This window comes from Lissotriton vulgaris, chromosome 8 (genome assembly GCF_964263255.1).
Source record: "Lissotriton vulgaris chromosome 8, aLisVul1.2, whole genome shotgun sequence".
Taxonomy (NCBI): Eukaryota; Metazoa; Chordata; class Amphibia; order Caudata; family Salamandridae; genus Lissotriton; species Lissotriton vulgaris.
Window position 1 is genome coordinate 765,173,629 of NC_141696.1, and position 20,028 is coordinate 765,193,656.

General features: G+C 46.6%; 1 protein-coding gene across 1 annotated transcript in view; it reads left to right on the plus strand.

The window, feature by feature from the left end:
- STS (steroid sulfatase) overlaps positions 1-20,028 on the plus strand; it is a 2,049,623-nt gene that overhangs the window by 143,517 nt on the left and 1,886,078 nt on the right. Inside the window, exon 2 of the mRNA XM_086934659.1 lies at positions 2,382-2,540. Within this exon, the coding sequence (XP_086790785.1) occupies positions 2,389-2,540 (152 nt within the window). The 5' untranslated portion in view covers positions 2,382-2,388. The remainder of the gene's footprint in view (positions 1-2,381; positions 2,541-20,028) is intronic.

A 20,028-nucleotide genomic window follows, 5' to 3' on the forward strand; every position in this document is an offset into this window, starting at 1 on the left:
CTTTATTCAATTTGCCCAATTAAACTGAAATAAATGTACTGATCATTTAAGGATCAAAATTCGGTTTACTCTTCCACAATTCAATCTCATTAACGGCAGGTTGCACACAAATCTAGGTAATGAGCAGCTGACTCACTAAGTCGTCTTTGTAGCTCTAAATTTCTTCATGCATTAATTGAGACAGCTCTTGTATCTGTAGCGAGCCTGCTGCAGTTAGAGTGTAACAAACAGGGAAGGGAAACAGCATAAAAGTTGCACTTAAAAGCCAAAGGGGTGTGTAAGAATAGTATCTCACCCACAACACTACAGCCCATATTTATGGAGTTTTTGGCGGAGGGCTGTGCAGCAAGTTTTTGCTGCCCTACGTCAAAGTGAAAGGCCAGGAATGCACCGTATTTATTCAGTACAGTGCATTCCTGTCCGATCCACCTGAGCTGGCGCAGTTTCAGTAGCCTAGCGCCAACTCAGGCACCCTTGTACCATGGTGCAAGGGTGCTTGTGTTGTCGGCAGGATTGTTTTAGTGCAAGAAGTTGCACCTTCCTGCACACAATCAATCCTGGGAGGCTTTATACTCTTCCCATGTGTGCCTCAGAATGCAGCACCCATGGAAAGAGGAATAAACGAGGAGAAATAAGATATTTCTCCTTGTTACGCCTCACTTCTGGAGGTGCAAGGTGTTAGCGCATCCCCAGGTTTAAATGGTTTTGTAACTCTGAGGAAGTGTCAAAATCCATGGGTGTTGCACGGAAACACCCACCAAAACGTCCATGGAGCGACTTCCGAGTGCAGAGTAAGGCAACTCAGCACTTTCAGCTGCTTTGCCTTACTCCATATATTATGTAGTCATTCAAAGCCACACAAAGTGGCTTTGTGTGACCTTAGATATGATTTCAAGGTATGCCCCGCCGAAGCGTCACAAAAAGTGATGCTCTGGTGGCGCAAGGGGCTCATAAATATGCCCCTATGTGCTGTGTGACAGCCGAGATGGGACCAACTGTCAAAGAGTGCAGTGAATTAAACTAAGACTGCGACTCTAAGGCCATCCATCTTCATAAAGTGTTCCCTCCTGAAGTGGGTCTTTCTAGCCCAATTGAGACAAGGGGCAGAGGTGCTTTTGGAGAGGCACTAGTCAAGGCTGAACGCTCCCCCCCCCCCCCCCCCCCCCCACCGCCTCCAAGTCAGCTCCAACAAAGATGGCTGCAGCTCACAGATGACTTGTCTCTCTTACTGGTGGCTGAAAACATATGCTACTGCTACTAAGCACGACGGACAGGCCCTATCCAGAGAGCTCAGCGTGGGGCAAGTCTGGGACCCACCTCCTCCCCCTTTTCCCTAGAGTTGGTAGTGGGACCAAAAAACGGTAACCTATGTGGCACATTTTTTATAGCATTGCTTCATTATCTTATAATTTTTATTCATGGTAATACTATCTGGGCAAAGATGTAATTTCATTAGTGCCAGTTTAACAACAAAATACAGAAATATGCAAGTAAAAGATGACCAGTTTACCTTTGCGAGGGGACTTCCAGAGCGCACGAACATATGTTGCAATATTTTTTATAGTAATTTCTGATCCGTTTGAGCTCGAAACAATTAATTGTTGCAGAAGATTATGCAGCAGATGATAGATTATGTGGCACAATATGCAAATTCATAATTATGTTAAAAATAAGTGGCCGCAGAAACGCATAATTGTATTTATTTGAGACATATGCGGGGTACACAACTGCTGTGTTTTTATTTGGGCGAGAATGGACACCGTGCAAGAGGGTTAGTTGAAGATCCAGGTTATGCCATATCCCTTCGACACAGCACAAGGAGAAAGACCCAAGAAAAACCTCAACTGAAACAGAAGTGGGCGAGGCGTTTGAGCTGAAAAAACATGCATAGACAACGCAGAAGTACCATTGCGTAATAAATAAATAAATACATAAATAATTATTTTGCAAAGCCCTCGTTGTACCCATACTCTATTTCATCATCATACATTTAAATACGAATGAAGTATTTCGGCACTTTAGAGCCCAGAATAACCCGTGTGCAGCTTCCGCGTAAAGAAAACGTTTTATTAAATAACAAAAAAAATGTAAATTACAGAACTCAGGACCTGGAAAATAAATTATTTTCCTAGGGCTTCAAGTGAACTGAATGTGGTGTTGCTCGCCTTCCATACTGTGGACACACACAAAAAAAAATCTGTAACAAAATGTTTTATTAGTGTTCCTTAACCGAAAACAATTATAACTCGGTGATTACAGCAGCAAAAAAGTGCTTATTTTTCTTCTTTTTTTCTACCTTGATTATGAACACGATTCACAGAACTGAGAAAATGTTTTTCTCTCCATCATCAACCTCAAAGTGTTATTTATGTTGTCTCCAGGGAAATTATGCATATTGCAATTGTGATGTTGGCCTTGACCTCCGTGGCAGTGGTGCAGAGTACAAACAGCTACAAACCGACAAGGCCTAATTTTGTTTTAATTATGGTGGATGACCTGGGCATTGGAGACCTTGGATGCTTTGGAAACAACACAATGAGGTGAGGTATTTTTCCTTCTTTTTTTAACTTGGTAGTAATTGCCCACAGGAACACGATGTCTCCACAGAAAACAGTTACAGCTGAACTAGAACAGAAAACAACACTGAAATGTTTACACTTGTCTTTCTTTTTCGTGGTGAAGAGTAATATAAATACATTTTCCAATGCAGGGATTTGTTTAAAAAAATCAGTAAAATAGACTTTGAGGGGAGTTAAGAAAGATAATCTGGTTTACGTTCCAAGATCGTTTCATGTGAATAGTGTTTTTTTTTTTTTTTGCTTGTCCTCATACGCCACTTCCCACCCTTTCTTATCTTGTAGCGCCCTTAGGTGGTTTTCAACTCAACTATGAGAGGTTGTTTCCTACTGCTTATACTGCAGGCTTATAGGCTTAAGGGAGATGGGAAGTACCACAGCCATGCCTGGTGAAGCAAAGCATATAGACTACATTGACCTCCAAGAGCATCAAAAGTGACTTAATCATTGGACCGATTTTCTTCTCACATCGTTAAAGTCACAGGATTTTGAACTCCCGTTCCCCTCACCCATAGTGATTTAAAAATAAATTCCAAAACTGGTGCTTCCTGTTATTTTGACCGGCCATATCCAACTTAGCTATGCCTCTCATAGCTCTAATCCACATTAAGTCTGTCGGATGCTCTGGCGATACCCATAATTTACATATTTCTCTTCGAGCAATCAAAATGGCATAGAAAAACAACTTAGAGCTATCATCAAGGCCCTTACCTTGTGTGTCCAATCTGCTTGAGATGATCTGTTCAGGGCTTACCGTAATATTTAGCTCCATCATTTTTGATAGCGTTGTACTTACAGCTGCCCAAAAATCTTGGATCTCTGGGCATGTCGCAAACATTTGAATGTCATCTTCATTTGGGCTTTTGCACTTAGGGCATAACACCATGCCCCCATCCCTAAATTTAGCGAGCCTCTTTGGGGTCCAATATGCCCTGTGGAGAGTGAACAAGTGATTCCTCTTTAGATTTGCAGGTTTTACCACTTTGTAAAGAATCAACATATCTACTTGCCATTGTTCTTCTGTATCGATCCTCGGCAAGCACTCTCCCCTCAGGACCTCTGGTAGTTGAAAAGGGCCATCCTCCATTTCGACTATTTCCCAATACCATGTTGCCACTTCTTTTTTTATCCGAATGTTTGAAACCAGCTTCTCTTCGAACTCGTTGTGTCGTCCAATTAACTTTTCTTTACCTGCCGCCCAGCTTTGTATCTGAAGATACTTACATTTTGCAAAGTTACGACCCCAAAGTTGCTCGCAGACCGCCCACGGTAACAAAACTCCTTCGCAGAACAGCTCGCCCCAAACCTGTGGGCCTTCTGTTTTTAATGCCCTTGCTAATACATCCTCCGTCCAACTTGGAGCCCCCGGAGCCTCCCAGATTGGTGCAGCCGCACTGAAGTATGGGATTTTTGTGTCACTCGCCTAATACGGTACCACACCGTAGCTAAATCTCTTAAGACCTTCAGTCTAACTTTTTTAAAGTATTTTGGATCTGCAAATTTATACAGAAAACCCCGCAAGTGGCACTTTTCTACTTTCAACATGGCAGCAAAGAGGTCCCCTATTGCTAAATTATTGGGGATTCCGAGGAGCATTCATGAGAGGAATAGAATCAAATAAAAAGGTCAACTTAGGAAGCACCATCATTTTAACTAAATTTACCCGGCCAATCATAGTTAGTGGTATTAAGCTCCAATTTCTCAATAGTACAGTAATGTCTTTCCTTGTTTTGGCCAAATTTACCAATGCTAATTGTTTTATATCTTGAGTGATTTGTATCCCCAGATATCTGATCTGTTTTTTTGAGATTCCAGGCTCCACCGCCAAATTCCAAGCCATAATTTCAGTTGTATCGGAGTTTAATCGATATCCTGAGACTTCTCCAAACTTCTTTGTAATGCTTTCTATTTCGACCAGTGATTTTGTCAAATTCGATGTTAAAACTACAATATCGTCTGCATATAGCCCTATCTTCCTTGACCAGCCCTGAAACATAAAAACAGGGATATTCTCTGTCTCTCTTATTTTGCAGGCCAACGGTTCGATATAAAGGTCAAATAAAAGCGGGGAAAGAGGGCACCCCTGCCTGGTTCCTCGCATGATCCTGATAGATTTTGTAAGAACTCCATTGATCAATACCTTGGAATTTGGCGTGTGATATAATCGTGACACAATTTGAAGAAAGTTTTCCCCTAGCTGAAGATGCTCTATTAACATTTTCAAAAACTCCCAATTTACACGATTAAAAGCTTTAGCAGCGTCTAAAGCCACCACCGCCAGAGGAAGCTTCTGCTCGACAGCGACATCTATACTACCTATCAGGGAAAACGTTAGTTCATTTAGGTGTCTACCTTTCACAAATCCTTTTTGGTCTTCGTGAATAAAGTACGGAATCACTTTGCCCAGCCTATCAGCCAGGATCTTGGCAAACAACTTATAATCACAGTTTAAGAGTGAGATAGGTCTATATGAATCCATATATTTCGGAGACTTGCCAGCTTTAGGTATGACGATTATGTTTGCCTGGTCCCATGATGCAGGAATCTCCCTTTTTTCACAAAACACCTCATTGAACACCTTTGTTAGTAATGGTGCCAACCCCTGCATCAAACTCTTATAGACTTCTACAGGAAGACCATCGGGGCCAGGTGCTTTGCCTTTTTTTGCCTGCCTAATACCTTCCTCTACCTCTTCCTGCCTGATCTCTCTATTCAAAACTCTTTGGTGTTCTTCCGTAGAGGGCTTTAGAACTCTGACCCACTCCTCCATCTCCTGCCTGTCCGGATGCAGATCTTCACTATACACTTCCTCAAAGTGATTATAAAATGCTTCCACAATCTCATTTGTGTTTGAGGCTAATTTTCCTTCTACACCAACCTTGATCTCTTTTATCATATTTCTAACCCGATCTTTCCAAACCTTCCATGCTAGCAGTTTGCCTGGATTTTCTCCGTATTCGAAATGATCCTGCCTAGAAGCCTCCCATCTCTCCTTCACCCTTTTATTAATCACGGCAGTGAGTTGTTCCTTTAACCCTTCCAGCTCTTGAAGAATCTCCTCCTTAGGAGCTACCCCCGAATTTATAATAATAGTTTCATACTTTCGGATTTCCTGTTCCAAACTCCGTACTTCCTGGTAGTATACTCTCCTTCTCTTAGCCCCCAGGGTTTCCAGTCGCCCCCGGAGAAAAGCTTTGGTAGCCTACCATACAATGTCCAATCTAGTTGATCCTACATTTTGTTCGATAAAGACCTCAAGCTCCTGTTGAAGGGACTGCATTACTTCCTGATCGTACAGAACTGTGCGATCTAACCTCCAGACTGAATCCAAGTCGCATCTCCCAATTTCATTTCATTTTCAATCTTTATTTCGACCATTTGGTCATAAAAGATACACATACATTAAAATCACGTAAATTCTGTCACGTTTGATAAAACATCAGTGCATGATTTAAAGATCCACATCAAACATTATTAACAGTGTTAAAAATAAAGCAATTCTACAGACTACCCAGCATTTTTTAAAAGACGATTACGCGTATACCAAACATTTGTAAAGAATTTGGCAAGCGCAAAAACAATTGGGCCGGAAACATCACATTTTAAAATCCTGTACATAGGTATATATTCCCTGCCACCCAAGTTCTTAATCAAAGGCAGCAGCCAGTACTTTCTGGCTGCCTTATATGCTGGGCAGAAAAAGATCACATGCAAGTAATTTTCCTCTTTGTCAACACAAAGGGGGCAGTACTTGGTGGAAGGGACTTGCGACCAGGTGCTAGAAAAGGAGCGCAAAGGCAATGTACCGTATCTCCACTGGAGAAATAACTTTCTGGTGAGTACGGGATATATGGGATCAAAAGCCTTTTCAAATGTGTAAAGATCCTTATTTTGCAGGAATTTGGAAGAAAGGGACCCCTCTGTCTGGGTAGCTAAAGCCCTTACCCTTTTGTGTTCATGATACAGATTCGCCAGAGATCTCTTAGAGATTCTAGGTGCTGTATCTGCTGGTTTAGTCCACAGTTCGGGGAGCCCCAGATCTGTGCAAGTTGACTGGATATTTTGGACCCAGGGAATACTGAGCGCCTTGGGGTGTTTTAATAGTTCGACCAGTTCCGCCCTATAGTCGGCGAGATCGTCGCTGCTCCAAAGCCTGCGCCAGAAGGCAATGGGTCTTAGACTTATCTCGTCGGCGAGAGGCCGTAGCCCTAGATCAAGCCTCAAAGGGAGAAGTGGGGTGCTAGGAGGAAGTGCGGTAATTTGTCTTATGAATCTGTTTTCCGTGGATGACAGGTTCCGACATGGAGTATGGCCCCACAGTTCAGCCCCATACAGGATCGCCCCCCTGGCCTGTGCCTTATATATCTGAATTAGGGCCCCCAATGGGCGATAGGTCGAACCGGTCATCATCCGGGAGATACCCCCGGTAATTTGTACTAATTTAAGGTTAGCCCTGGTTTGATGGGTCCCCCAGGTCATATTTTCGTTGAGTGTCACGCCGAGATATTCAAACGTGGCTACTCTTTCCAGCCGTGCTGCTCCCAGCAGGGGATTCGGGCAATGTTTGGGGCTTGGATTCAATACCATATATTTGGTTTTTGTGGCATTGATTTCCAGTCCTCTGTCCTGACAGAAGGCCACAAAGGCATCAAGTATCCTTTGGATGCCCATGGGAGTTTTAGATACCAACAGCGTGTCGTCCGCAAACATTATTGCGGGCACACTGTTGCCATTTAGTTTGGGGGCATCTGTGTAGTCGGTGGCGTTCAGATGAGCGATTACCCCGTTGACAAAGAGGCAAAACAGGGTCGGCGCCAGCACACAGCCCTGTCTTACCCCTCTGCCCACGGGGAATCTATCAGTCAGCTCCCCCGACCTCCCACACCTCACCTGGGCATAATTGTTATGGTGCAGCCTTTGCAAGGTCAATAAGATGTCTGGTGGTACGCCCATCCCTGCCAGAATGACCCAGAGTTTTCCCCTGGGCACGAGGTCGAAGGTGGCTCGTAGGTCCACGAAAATCGTGTACAAACTGCCACCCTCGAACCTCACTGTCTTCCAGTAGACCAGATTCAATCTAAAGACCTGGTCCACAGTCGATACCCCTTTCCTAAAGCCTGCCTGGTATGGACTGAGGGCGCCTGCCTCCTCGATCCATTCCTGAAGCCTATTCAGGAGAACCCTGCCGAACAACTTCTGCGCTACATCTGTCAGGCTAATCGGTCTGTAGTTGGCTGGGAGGAGGGGGGATCCCTTTTTGTAAATTGGGACCACCTCAGCCCCCAGCCAAGTACTAGGGATTTCCATCCCACCGAGGATACCATTAAAAAGAGCAGCGAGGTAGGGCGCCCAGACGGTGGGCTCCTGCTTGTACAGGTCTCCCGGTAGCCCATCCAGCCCAGGGGCCTTCCCCGAAGCCAGGCCTGAAATGGCAGCAGTGACCTCGCTCAGTGTTATTTGATCCACCTGAGAGCCCTGCCTCTCTGGTTCAATTGACACAGGAAGTTCTCCGGACTCAGCGCTGTATAAGGACTGGAAGTGGGCCTGCCACACTCCAGGAGCTATGTTAGGCTCCACTGCCGAATGTAAACTCCCTGATCCCCCGTTCACCATTCTCCAGAACAGGCGTTGATCTTGCACTGCTAGGGCCTTAGTGAGTTCTTCCCAGTGGTTTTCCTCCCATTCTATTTTAGCCTGGGCGAGAAGTTTCTTATAGGCTTGCCTACATTGCTTAAGGCGTTCCCCTCCTTTGCCCTCCTTTATTACTCCGAGGAGTTCTGTTTTGGCCCGTCTACAGGCTACATTGTACCATTGAGTTTTGCCTTGGCACCTCTCTCTTGGCTTTCGTACATTACATGTGAAGTGGGGTGCCACAACTTTTATAAGTTCCTTATGGGCATCAGACAATTTACTCCTTATATCTATTTTACTTGCCACACTATCAAGGTCCCCAACAATTTCCAGGATGGGGGTAATCTCTGCATAAAGCAGTGGGAGTTTGTCCTTGTTTGTGACCAGATGCTCCCACCTAATTCTTCTCCTACTGTTATCTATGAGGAGCGTGGGGTGGTTCCCTTCTTCCTGGGTCACTAAGCCCTGAGGTGCTGGATGAACAAGGTCTAACTCAAGGGCATTGTGGTCACTATCCAGCCTGTTTATTACCCTAAAATCCTGTATAGTTGACCACCTCGCTAGTTGGACCAGAACATAGTCCAAGTGTGACTCTCTTCCCCGGCGGTTGTAGGTATTTTTACCTGGAGTGTCCGAGTTAACTCTCCCATTACACGCTCTAAGTCCATACCTTAAGGTAAGGGCAGTGATTTGCAACGCTAATGGGGTCCAAGCTTTCGGAGATGGGACATCAACCCCTGGTACTGCCCACCTAGCTTCTTCATCTGATAAGAACCCTTCCTGGAGGCCGGGGAGTGGCTCAAAGTGAGAATTAAAATCCCCACCCACCACATAGTATGAATCAGTCGACAGTTCAGATAAAAAGTTCGAGAGTTCATTAAAAGTCGGTGATTCTTTTGCCTTTCCCATCGGCCTGGAATAGATGTTAACCAACAAGAGGTTGGCTTTGTTTGGCCATGTTAATGAGACCGCCAGGATGTCATCAGAGTTGCATGGGAGCCGTGATGCCACACAGCCCAGGTGAGCAGCAACCCATGTCGCAAGGCCCCCTGAAGGGCGGCCTTTGCCTTCCCACCTAGCTGGAATAAAGAATGATGTGTAGCCTTGGTGTCCATGGTCCTCTCTAGCCCAGGTTTCCTGGAACATGCATATGTCACCAGTTTCTATATACTTTTCCCAGGTCGGCTCTTCCAGTTTGTTTGCTAGTCCCGCGATGTTCCAGGAGATTATCCTCAGATGTTCAGAAGTGGGAGATGTCAAAACGCAAGGGTAGGAAGAGGTAGGTCCTGGCTCCACTTGTGTTGCAAGGCCTGTAGCGGGGGCAACATAGGTTACATGTGGCACCATAGATCCCCGCTCCCCCTCGCCCGCAGGGAGGGGAACCAAAGTTATCCCCTCGGCAGCAACTACTCCATCAGTGGCTAGGTGAGAGAATTCGATTCTGCCGTGATCTATGGCAGATGGATCATTCAATGGGCCAGAACTTGGACCGGAGGACAAAGTGAAATGGTCCAACGACCCACGGGAACCCAAAACCCCTGGCGCTGTCTTACAGGCAGTAAGTCAGTCGACCCCATCCAAGCCGTCCAGGCAGTTGAAGCGATTGAAATCACAGAAAGGTGTATCCGGTGGTTGAAAATACGGGCGTTGTACAGAGCCTTTGTGATTGCGTCTATGTTCCACCCTTGTCCAGTCATCGTATATTGGGGCCTGGCGCCTAGGAATCGGGGGAAAGAAAAAAGATACTGGGAGGGTCTGTATGGTGGAATCTAGGGATCGGTTCATTCCTCTGCAAATGTGTCGAACCGTGCCTGGATCCTTAAAGGTTACCATGATACAGTCCCCCACTATAGTTTTCCTGGTCTTCCCTAGCCATGGAACCCTTCTCACCATGATGATTTCGTTATTATATTGGGGTGGCAAGGGTCGGTTCCAGTTAAGCCATTTGATTACCTTTTTCTTAAGGGACTGGTAATCCTCATTTTCCCCTGATCTTAAGTGAGGGGCACCAGCTAAAACCACCATTAATCTATTGGCCTCAGGTGGGAGGTCTGGCCTCCGTGGTCTGGGAGTTGGACAAACGGGCGTGAGTGGGGGAACATTGACCTGGTCTTGATGCATTCCAGAGGACTCTATTTGTGAGCTATGTGGGGTTAAATCCACTGGATGAGTGGGTCTGGGGCTTTGATTGTTGTGCCGTGCCTGGAGTTGAATGGCCATAAGGGGTTGCAGAGGGGGAGCAGATGGCATGCTTCTGGGGGGAGCTCTATTGGCATTAATTGCGACATCTACTTTGGAAGGTTCCTCAGCCGAGGGATGGATTTCCACTAGCTTTGTCTGCTTACTTACTAGAGTGCTCAGGGTGGTGAGAGAAGTTTCTAGTAAGGTGAGCCTAATCTCGACTTTTTTTAAGCTGTCGGTGATGGGCTGTAGAAGGGAGCGGAGTAGGAATTCAATGTTCCCCTTAGCAGAGAGTGGATTGTTTGGATTTGGCGTAATACCCTCTTGTTCTTTGGTGGTGGCAGTGGTGCCGGGATTTGAGAGCTTAGGAGGAGGCACTATCTCCGTATGCTTCCCCGGTAGAACAATATTTGGCCGTTTCTTGCCAAAATCCAGATGGGATATTTTGGGTTTCCCCCGCCCCCCCGTTGTTTTCCGAGCACGTTTACTGGGTGGGGGCCTATGTAACTCCACCACTACATTTATTTTGGGCTTGCTCTTATTGGCCAATTGGATAGGTGGAATTTGGGTTACCAGGTTGACAGGAGAATGAGAAGTCTCTAGGGGGACTGGCTCTATGTTTTGTACAAGCGCTATCCCTGGAGTGGGGGGGATTTCCCTTAGTAGGACAGGGAAATCCTCTAGTGTCGAAATATTTAGATTGCTGGGTAGCACGCCTCCCTCTTGAGTGGTGGGGAAGGGGCTGATGTCAATCAAGGGCCTATTTTTCATAGATTCGATGGAGCGCCTGCGCTCCGCCCTGCGTTTCTCAAGTGAACCGTCCATGTCCGCCTCACCTTTATTGGGTTTGAAATAGTTATCCAAAGTCCCGGAGCTGGAGGCTCCATCCCTTGAGGGGGTTTCCGGGTGTGTAGGCGAGGGCATTACCTTGGTTATGGCACAGGAAGGAATCAAGAGAGAGGGCCCAGCCCGGCCTCCTTCGGCCACTGACGGCCTAAGACGGTCCCGCCCTTGTCCCGGGCTTCTCCCGGTCGCTCCCGCTCGCTCCCGCGAGGCGGGGATACTGTACTCCTAGTAATACTACTGCTGTACTGTCATTCGGTGATAGGCGGGGGGGGCGTGGCCAGCAGGGAGAGCAGCCCAGGTGTTGCTGGTTGGGCGCGCAGGGGCTCCTGGTCACTGGAGTCCCCTGCCTTGCTCGCAGCCCCGCTGGAACACTTGCCTGCCCCCGCGCTCCTCCTTTGGTCCTGGTACAGCCCTCTGCCGGTCGACGCGCTGTGGGACCCGTGAAGCGGGTCCGGCGAGTCGTGGGTGGTGGTAAAGAGGGAAAGGTCCGCTAGCAGCAGGTCCGCTGTGCTCCACAAGGTAGGCAACAAGAATCCGATGAGGTGTCCCACAGGTGCTGGGGAGAAGACTACTTTTCAGTCCGTGTGCGGGGGGGCAAGGCCAGCGGGGAGAGCAGCCCAGGTGTTGCTGGTTGGGCGCGCAGGGGCTCCTGGTCACTGGAGTCCCCTGCCTTGCTCGCAGCCCCGCTGGAACACTTGCCTGCCCCCGCGCTCCTCCTTTGGTCCTGGTACAGCCCTCTGCCGGTCGACGCGCTGCGGGACCCGCGAAGCGGGTCCGGCGAGTCGTGGGTGGTGGTAAAGAGGGAAAGGTCCGCTAGCAGCAGGTCCGCTGTGCTCCACAAGGTAGGCAACAAGAATCCGATGAGGTGTCCCCAATTTCCAATTCTAAGGAGACCGCTGAGTGATCGGACAAATGAACCCCTACATGTACAACCTCTTTCACTTTATCCGTTATTGTTGCATCTAATAAAAAGAAATCTATTCTGGATCTGTGACTGTATTTTTTATTGTAGTATGTATATCCAAGCCCAGTCCCGGCCAGCCTCCTCCAGATGTCGCATAACCCAAACTGCTCTATTAAATTTTTAACACTGGCCGCCATTTTGCAATTTCCCAAAGCTCTACTGTTCGCAGATCTGTCAAGCTTGGCATCCAGTACTGTATTAAAGTCCACTGCAAGAACTACGTAACCTGACAGCCTTGTCATCTCTTTTGTTAGTTCTACCAACGGGGTGACATCGTCCTGATTGGGGCCATAATATCCAATAATATTATATAATGATCCCGCTATCTTTAAGGTCACGATCAACCACCGGCCTTTCTCATCCGCTATGCTACTCTCTACCTGGCAATCAAGCCCATTTCTAATTATCACAAGTATTCCTCTAGTAACCCTTGTTTGTGGTGAACTATAAAAGTACCTTATCCACCGAAGTCGACCCAAAAATTGTTTGCACTCCTCCTCCGTTAAATGAGTCTCTTGAAGGATCATTATGTTTGCTGAAGTATCTCTTAAGTACTTCAGGATCCTGTCTCTTCTCGCTTTTACCCTTAGACCATTAACATTCCATGACACCCATCTCACCATCTGTGTTTTTCCCCTCGTGCTCTTACCCTCCACCATCATATATTGATTTCGAATTTTTTAACCTCAAGGTGGTCCATAGCACATGAGAACATTTTTGTTTGTCACCCCCCCTTCTACCTATCCCCCCCCACGCCTGTGCCCTAACTGTCCCCCCTCCCCTCCATACCCCCCCTCCCTGGGAGAACCCTTCCAGATTCCTAAGGCCCAAACCTAGGCCCTTTGAGTGCCGGTCACCAGCAGACGTGCTACCCAAACTTCTATAAAAAACCCATTTTACATTTTTTTTTAATGTTTTATACTGATTACGCAACCTGTGAGTTCAACCTACATCAATTAACTATGCACCACCACCCTGACAGTGCTCCAGGAAACTATCCACGTCTTCCACAAATCTGAAGGAGTACATTTTATTATTCCACATTACTTTTAAGAAAGCTGGGAATTTTAACTGCACCGTCACCCCCAATTTCCTTAGGGGCTCAATTCGCTTCCCCAGCTCCCACTGCCTATTTGCGGTAACTACCGTCAGGTCCGATCTGATCTCAATTTTTGCTTCCCCCACCATAAGGGAGCCCTTCTTCAATGCCATGGCGAGGATCCTTTCTTTTAGGCTATAAGTGAGCAAGTTAATCAAGATCCTTCTAGGTTTAGACCGATTTGGATTCAGTCTGAAGGGATCGCGGTGGATCCTCTGTATATCAGCAGCAATCTCCCCTTCAGACTCTTCTATCTGCAGTTCAGATTTTAATAAATGGACCACAAAACCTTTTAAATCTTCTCCCTCCTTTCCCTCTGGAAGCTTCAAGACTTTCAGGTTATTTCTTCGCTGCATGTTTTCCAACCTCTCTAACCGGTCCTCGTAAGCTCTCTCTCTAAATTTAACCTCTTCGAGCTCCTTACAGTTATCTTCCACTGCCGCCTGCATCTCCTTAACCTCCTGTTCAAGTTTTCCTGTCCGTGTGTTTAACTCGTCAAACTTAGCCTCCAATAAACCCACTGCCTCCCTAATGCCATCCTGCTTGACTTTAGATTCCTCAAAGCCCCTATGGACATCTAGATCTAATTTTCTTAGAAGGGCTATAACCGTGCTATCTGAATGCATCACTCCATCTCCTAAAGTGGCACCCTCCTCTTCAATCCCGCCAATCTTACCCCCGTTCTCACCAACTCCCCCTCCCATATGTTTTTCTGATTCTATCGGGCTTCTAAATGGGCCACCTTCTATTGGAGTTGCTGTCAGACTGCCAGCCTCGGCCTCCATCTCTCCCGCTTCTGCCTCTGGAGCCTCCTCCACCTCCAAAATTTTATAGCGGTTTGGGCTCAAGTGTTCCGCCCAGTCTGCCCAGCTGTTGTTCAACTCAGTTCTTAACTCTCCCTGCTTACAACCTCTGGCAAGAACCAATGTCTTGGGAACAGGTTTAAAATAAGAATTTAAAGACGGGTTGGTAGAGATTTTCTTCCCGAGGATTCCTGACCTGCTTGTTTGCGTTGTTTTTTTAAAATTTAAATTTAGCTTGTATGAAGTTTCTGCTGTGTGTTATGAGGGCTCCACCCCCCCCCCCCCCCCCCTTGCAGGCTTCCCTGTACTCCTCAGCGCGTAGCCTGAATTAGATTTTTGTGGGCTTTTTCCTTTCACCTTCGGCCGGGTAACCACCTCCTTACAGTTATTTAATTCCCCAGCTGGGTCGTGTGAGAGAATTTCAGAGCCGGGGTGGTCCCTGCTTTTAAGGGGTGAGGAAACAATTGGCTGAAAGCGACTCCCCTCCTGTGCTGTCCCTCTCCCCACAGCCCCACCTGCAGAAAACTGAAGCCTCGCCGCCGCCAGCCTACCTCTACCTCTTTCTGAAGCTGCATGACTCCAAAGCTCGAAGCCCTTCGGCGAAGACACCTCCGTAAAAGTTCCTGCTGCTTCCTTCTCAGCTGCTTTCACTGCCACTAGTGCAGTGCAGCTTGTAATGCCTCCGTCCGCGTTCTCCATAAGCCGCCTCTGCTCTCCGCTTGCCGACAGAAGCCTGCCGGCCTCTCGCTCTCGCTTTCACTCAATTGAGCTCCGCTATGCCGCTGCTGCCACCTTGAATTATTGAACACTCGCACACCTTAACTCACACGGGTTAGCGAGCTTGAAAATCGCCGCGATCCATCGCTATTCCTCGCTATTCCGCCGTGATTCCTCTCTTTACTCGCTTCAGCACGCCGCCTAAGACCGGCACTCCCGACCAGTCTCTCTATCTGGCCGCCATGTTCCCCCTAGCCACGCTCCCCCAAGCACCGCCCCATGTGAATAGTGTTGACAATGATGCAGCATTGAGATAACAAGTATTGGCAAAATCAACAGGTCTCTCCTAACCAAGAGATTTTGACTTTGTCAGTCTTTTGTTTAGCAATGCTGTACAGCGGCAGCGGCATGGCTAAAACACATTGGCAAAGCCAATAGCTCTCAAACAGAAGAAACCTATTGGCTTTGCCAATGCTTGTAAGGCTTCTGTACGTTTCTCTCACCTGAACTCACTAGTAAGTAGAAAGACAACTTTAAGCAGGGACAGTATTTAAAAGTACTGCTTTATTTGCTAGACACAAGCGACGGGCATCGTTTTATCTTTTCCATTGCATACACTTTTCTGTGCCGCTTGATTCTCCCCCCAGACAGTTAGACCCGACACAATGAGCGGGGTCTCCAGAGGAAAGGAGAGGGAGAGGATGTGATATGGGGTTATAGTCAGTGCTGCCGACTTTGGAACTGGGGACCCAAGTTCGATTTTCGCCGGAGTGTCAACATGCTGTGATACTGAGTGAAACGCTTTATCTTGTTATGTACACCACCTTGTGCAATGTAACCAGAGGTCGAAGTGGGTGGGATCTCTGGGGCACGATGTGTTCATACTATTTTTTTATTTTAACCTAAACAGTTCCCCTTCTTGTGAAAAGACGTCCAAGGACTGTTAATTCCAGTTTCTGACAGCCAAGATGCTTTAGCTGACATGGAAAGGAAGGGAGTCTCTTGTTCTTTGAATTAAAGGGAGGGACAGACAGCTAGAAAATGAACGTGCTTCCAACAGGGTGCCTGTAACTTGAGACAAATGAAAATGTGTGCACTTTGTTAATCTACAAATGAAAAGGCTGGTTGGAAGCCAATACTTGCTTTAATAAGTAAATTAAAGTTTGGTGATGACAAAGATTTTTTATTTTGAGCGGTACTGTTAGGGTCTTCACAGCTGAGCTGTGGAGTGTGTGCTTCTAGGATCCCTATAAAAATGTTTGAATTATGTACAGTGTTACTGTGTATTACTAAAATCTACATTTTGAAAGGACATTTTTTAAACCTTTAATCTAAGGGCTTGCGCTTCCCTTGCATCACAAAATGTGACGCAATGCAATACAAGCCCTTAAACGGGATTTGAAAAACAATGCAAAGCCACCTAGTGTGGCAATTTTTTTTTTTTAGAGTTTTATATAGCGCAAACTAGACCTGAGACATTGGTTATCAGCTCGCTTTACATGAGCACCAGTTTTGTTACAGATGGACACATTAATTTTTGTTAGGCACAGGAAGATCTAGGGGCATATGTATGAAAATCCCTGTTTGCGATCTCAAATAGCGATTTTTTGAGAATCGCTATTTGAGAATTGCAAAAAGGGATGTATGTAGAAAATCACAATTTTTTTGCGATTTCTTAGTTTTCCTTAATTGCGATTCGCAAATTGCGAAATCGCAATTAAGGAATACTTTCCCATTTATTTCCATGGGCCAGGAGGCCCATAGGAATGAATGTGAAGTCATTCTCAATTTGCGATTAGCAATTTGAGAATCACAAATTGAGAATAATTTCAAGGGATCAAGGGTGTCAAAAGGCACCCTGATGCACCCCTGAAATGAACATGTGTGCGCATATGGCGCATATACATGCCCTAAGGGCATGTGTGTGCGCCACATGGCACCTTTACAAATGCAAAAAAGTTAATTTGTGAAAGAAATCGTAAATTACCACCAAATTGAAGTTGGTGGTAATTTGCGATTTCTTAATGAGAAATCGCGCAACTTGGGTGCTTAATACATAGCATTTAAGGAATCGCAATTTGCGATTCCTTAAATGCTTACGCAAAATTAAGGAATCGCAAATTTTGCGATTCCTTAATTTTGCCATGAGAAAACAGGTCATACATCGCGGTTAGCGATTTTTCATTCGCAAACACTGTATTTTTGCGAATCGCAGCGTTTGCAAATGAAAAATCATTTGATACATATGCCCCTAAGTGATTTTACCAGAATCACAGGGTGTTGAGCGTTGTTGCGTAGACTCGAACCCAGCTTCGAGGTCGACCGCTCTAGCTGTAAGGTTACATCCTCTATTTTGGAAAAGATAATGGACAGAGTTTCTGAATGATGCAGAATACTCCTACCCAGTCAAGAGATCAGGGCTTGATCCATCATCGTTTTTTAGCTCACTGCACCATCCCAGCTTCAGAACCTGGCTATATGCAAATTAGTCTGTTCCTGTCCCAGTGCATGATGGGAACAGGGCAAACCAAACTACCAAGCCAATTCTTATACTGGGAAGGAGACAAGCTACCGGGGACCGGTTTCTGGCATTTCAGCCTCGTCGGCCCGGCTTGCTTGAATCCTGATGGTGCAATGAGCTAGGGACTCACGTCTGAGTATACCCTCCCACACATAGTGTGGATAAAATCAATTTTGGAAAAGATGATAGACAGAGTTTCTGAATGATGCAGAATACTCCTACCCAGTCAAGAGATCAGGGCTTGATCCATCATCGTTTTTTAGCTCACTGCACCATCCCAGCTTCAGAACCTGGCTATATGCAAATTAGCCTGTTCCTGTCCCAGTGCATGATGGGAACAGGGCAAACCAAACTACCAAGCCAATTCTTATACTGGGAAGGAGACAAGCTACCGGGGACCGGTTTCTGGTATTTCAGCCTCGTCGGCCCGGCTTGCTTGAATCCTGATGGTGCAATGAGCTAGGGACTCACGTCTGAGTATACCCTCCCACACATAGTGTGGATAAAATCAATTTTGGAAAAGATGATGGACAGAGTTTCTGAATGATGCAGAATACTCCTACCCAGTCAAGAGATCAGGGCTTGATCCACCATCGTTTTTTAGCTCACTGCACCATCCCAGCTTCAGAACCTGGCTATATGCAAATTAGTCTGTTCCTGTCCCAGTGCATGATGGGAACAGGGCAAACCAAACTACCAAGCCAATTCTTATACTGGGAAGGAAACAAGCTACCGGGGACCGGTTTCTGGCATTTCAGCCGTCTTCGGCCCGGCTTGCTTGAATCCTGATGGTGCAATGAGCTAGGGACTCACATCTGAGTATACCCTTCCACGCTTATGGTGATGGATAAAGCTCTGGTTTACTCAGACGTGAGTCCCTAGCTCATTGCACCATCAGGATTCAAGCAAGCCGGGCCGACGAGGCTGAAATGCCAGAAACCGGTCCCCGGTAGCTTGTCTCCTTCCCAGTATAAGATTTGGCTTGGTAGTTTGGTTTGCCCTGTTCCCATCATGCACTGGGACAGGAACAGACTAATTTGCATATAGCCAGGTTCTGAAGCTGGGATGGTGCAGTGAGCTAAAAAACGGTGATGGATCAGGCCCTGATCTCTTGACTGGGTAGGAGTATTCTGCATCATTCAGAAACTCTGTCCATCACCTTTTCCAAAATTGATTTTATCCACACTATGTGTGGGAGGGTATACTCAGACGTGAGTCCCTAGCTCATTGCACCATCAGGATTCAAGCAAGCCGGGCCACCGAGGCTGAAATGCCAGAAACCGGTCCCCGGTAGCTTGTCTCCTTCCCAGTATAAGAATTGGCTTGGTAGTTTGTTTTGCCCTGTTCCCATCATGCACTGGGACAGGAACAGACTAATTTGCATATAGCCAGGTTCTGAAGCTGGGATGGTGCAGTGAGCTAAAAAACGGTGATGGATCAGGCCCTGATCTCTTGACTGGGTAGGAGTATTCTGCATCATTCAGAAACTCTGTCCATCACCTTTTCCAAAATTGATTTTATCCACACTATGTGTGGGAGGGTATACTCAGACGTGAGTCCCTAGCTCATTGCACCATCAGGATTCAAGCAAGCCGGGCCGACGAGGCTGAAATGCCAGAAACCGGTCCCCGGTAGCTTGTCTCCTTCCCAGTATAAGAATTGGCTTGGTAGTTTGTTTTGCCCTGTTCCCATCATGCACTGGGACAGGAACAGACTAATTTGCATATAGCCACGTTCTGAAGCTGGGATGGTGCAGTGAGCTAAAAAACGGTGATGGATCAGGCCCTGATCTCTTGACTGGGTAGGAGTATTCTGCATCATTCAGAAACTCTGTCCATCACCTTTTCCAAAATTGATTTTATCCACACTATGTGTGGGAGGGTATACTCAGACGTGAGTCCCTAGCTCATTGCAGCATCAGGATTCAAGCAAGCCGGGCCGACGAGGCTGAAATGCCAGAAACCGGTCCCCGGTAGCTTGTCTCCTTCCCAGTATAAGAATTGGCTTGGTAGTTTGGTTTGCCCTGTTCCCATCATGCACTGGGACAGGAACAGACTAATTTGCATATAGCCAGGTTCTGAAGCTGGGATGGTGCAGTGAGCTAAAAAACGGTGATGGATCAGGCCCTGATCTCTTGACTGGGTAGGAGTATTCTGCATCATTCAGAAACTCTGTCCATCACCTTTTCCAAAATTGATTTTATCCACACTATGTGTGGGAGGGTATACTCAGACGTGAGTCCCTAGCTCATTGCACCATCAGGATTCAAGCAAGCCGGGCCGACGAGGCTGAAATGCCAGAAACCGGTCCCCGGTAGCTTGTCTCCTTCCCAGTATAAGAATTGGCTTGGTAGTTTGGTTTGCCCTGTTCCCATCATGCACTGGGACAGGAACAGACTAATTTGCATATAGCCAGGTTCTGAAGCTGGGATGGTGCAGTGAGCTAAAAAACGGTGATGGATCAGGCCCTGATCTCTTGACTGGGTAGGAGTAATCTGCATCATTCAGAAACTCTGTCCATCACCTTTTCCAAAATAGGTTACATCCTCTACCCAGATTCTGCGTGGCTTAGTTAATCCAGAGTAATGCATGGCAGCGCAAATTGCTGTGTTGCATTACTTTGCATTGTAATGGGTTTTTATGGTTGGAGCATGGGCGTTCCCATTCATTCACCCATTGATTTTGACGCAA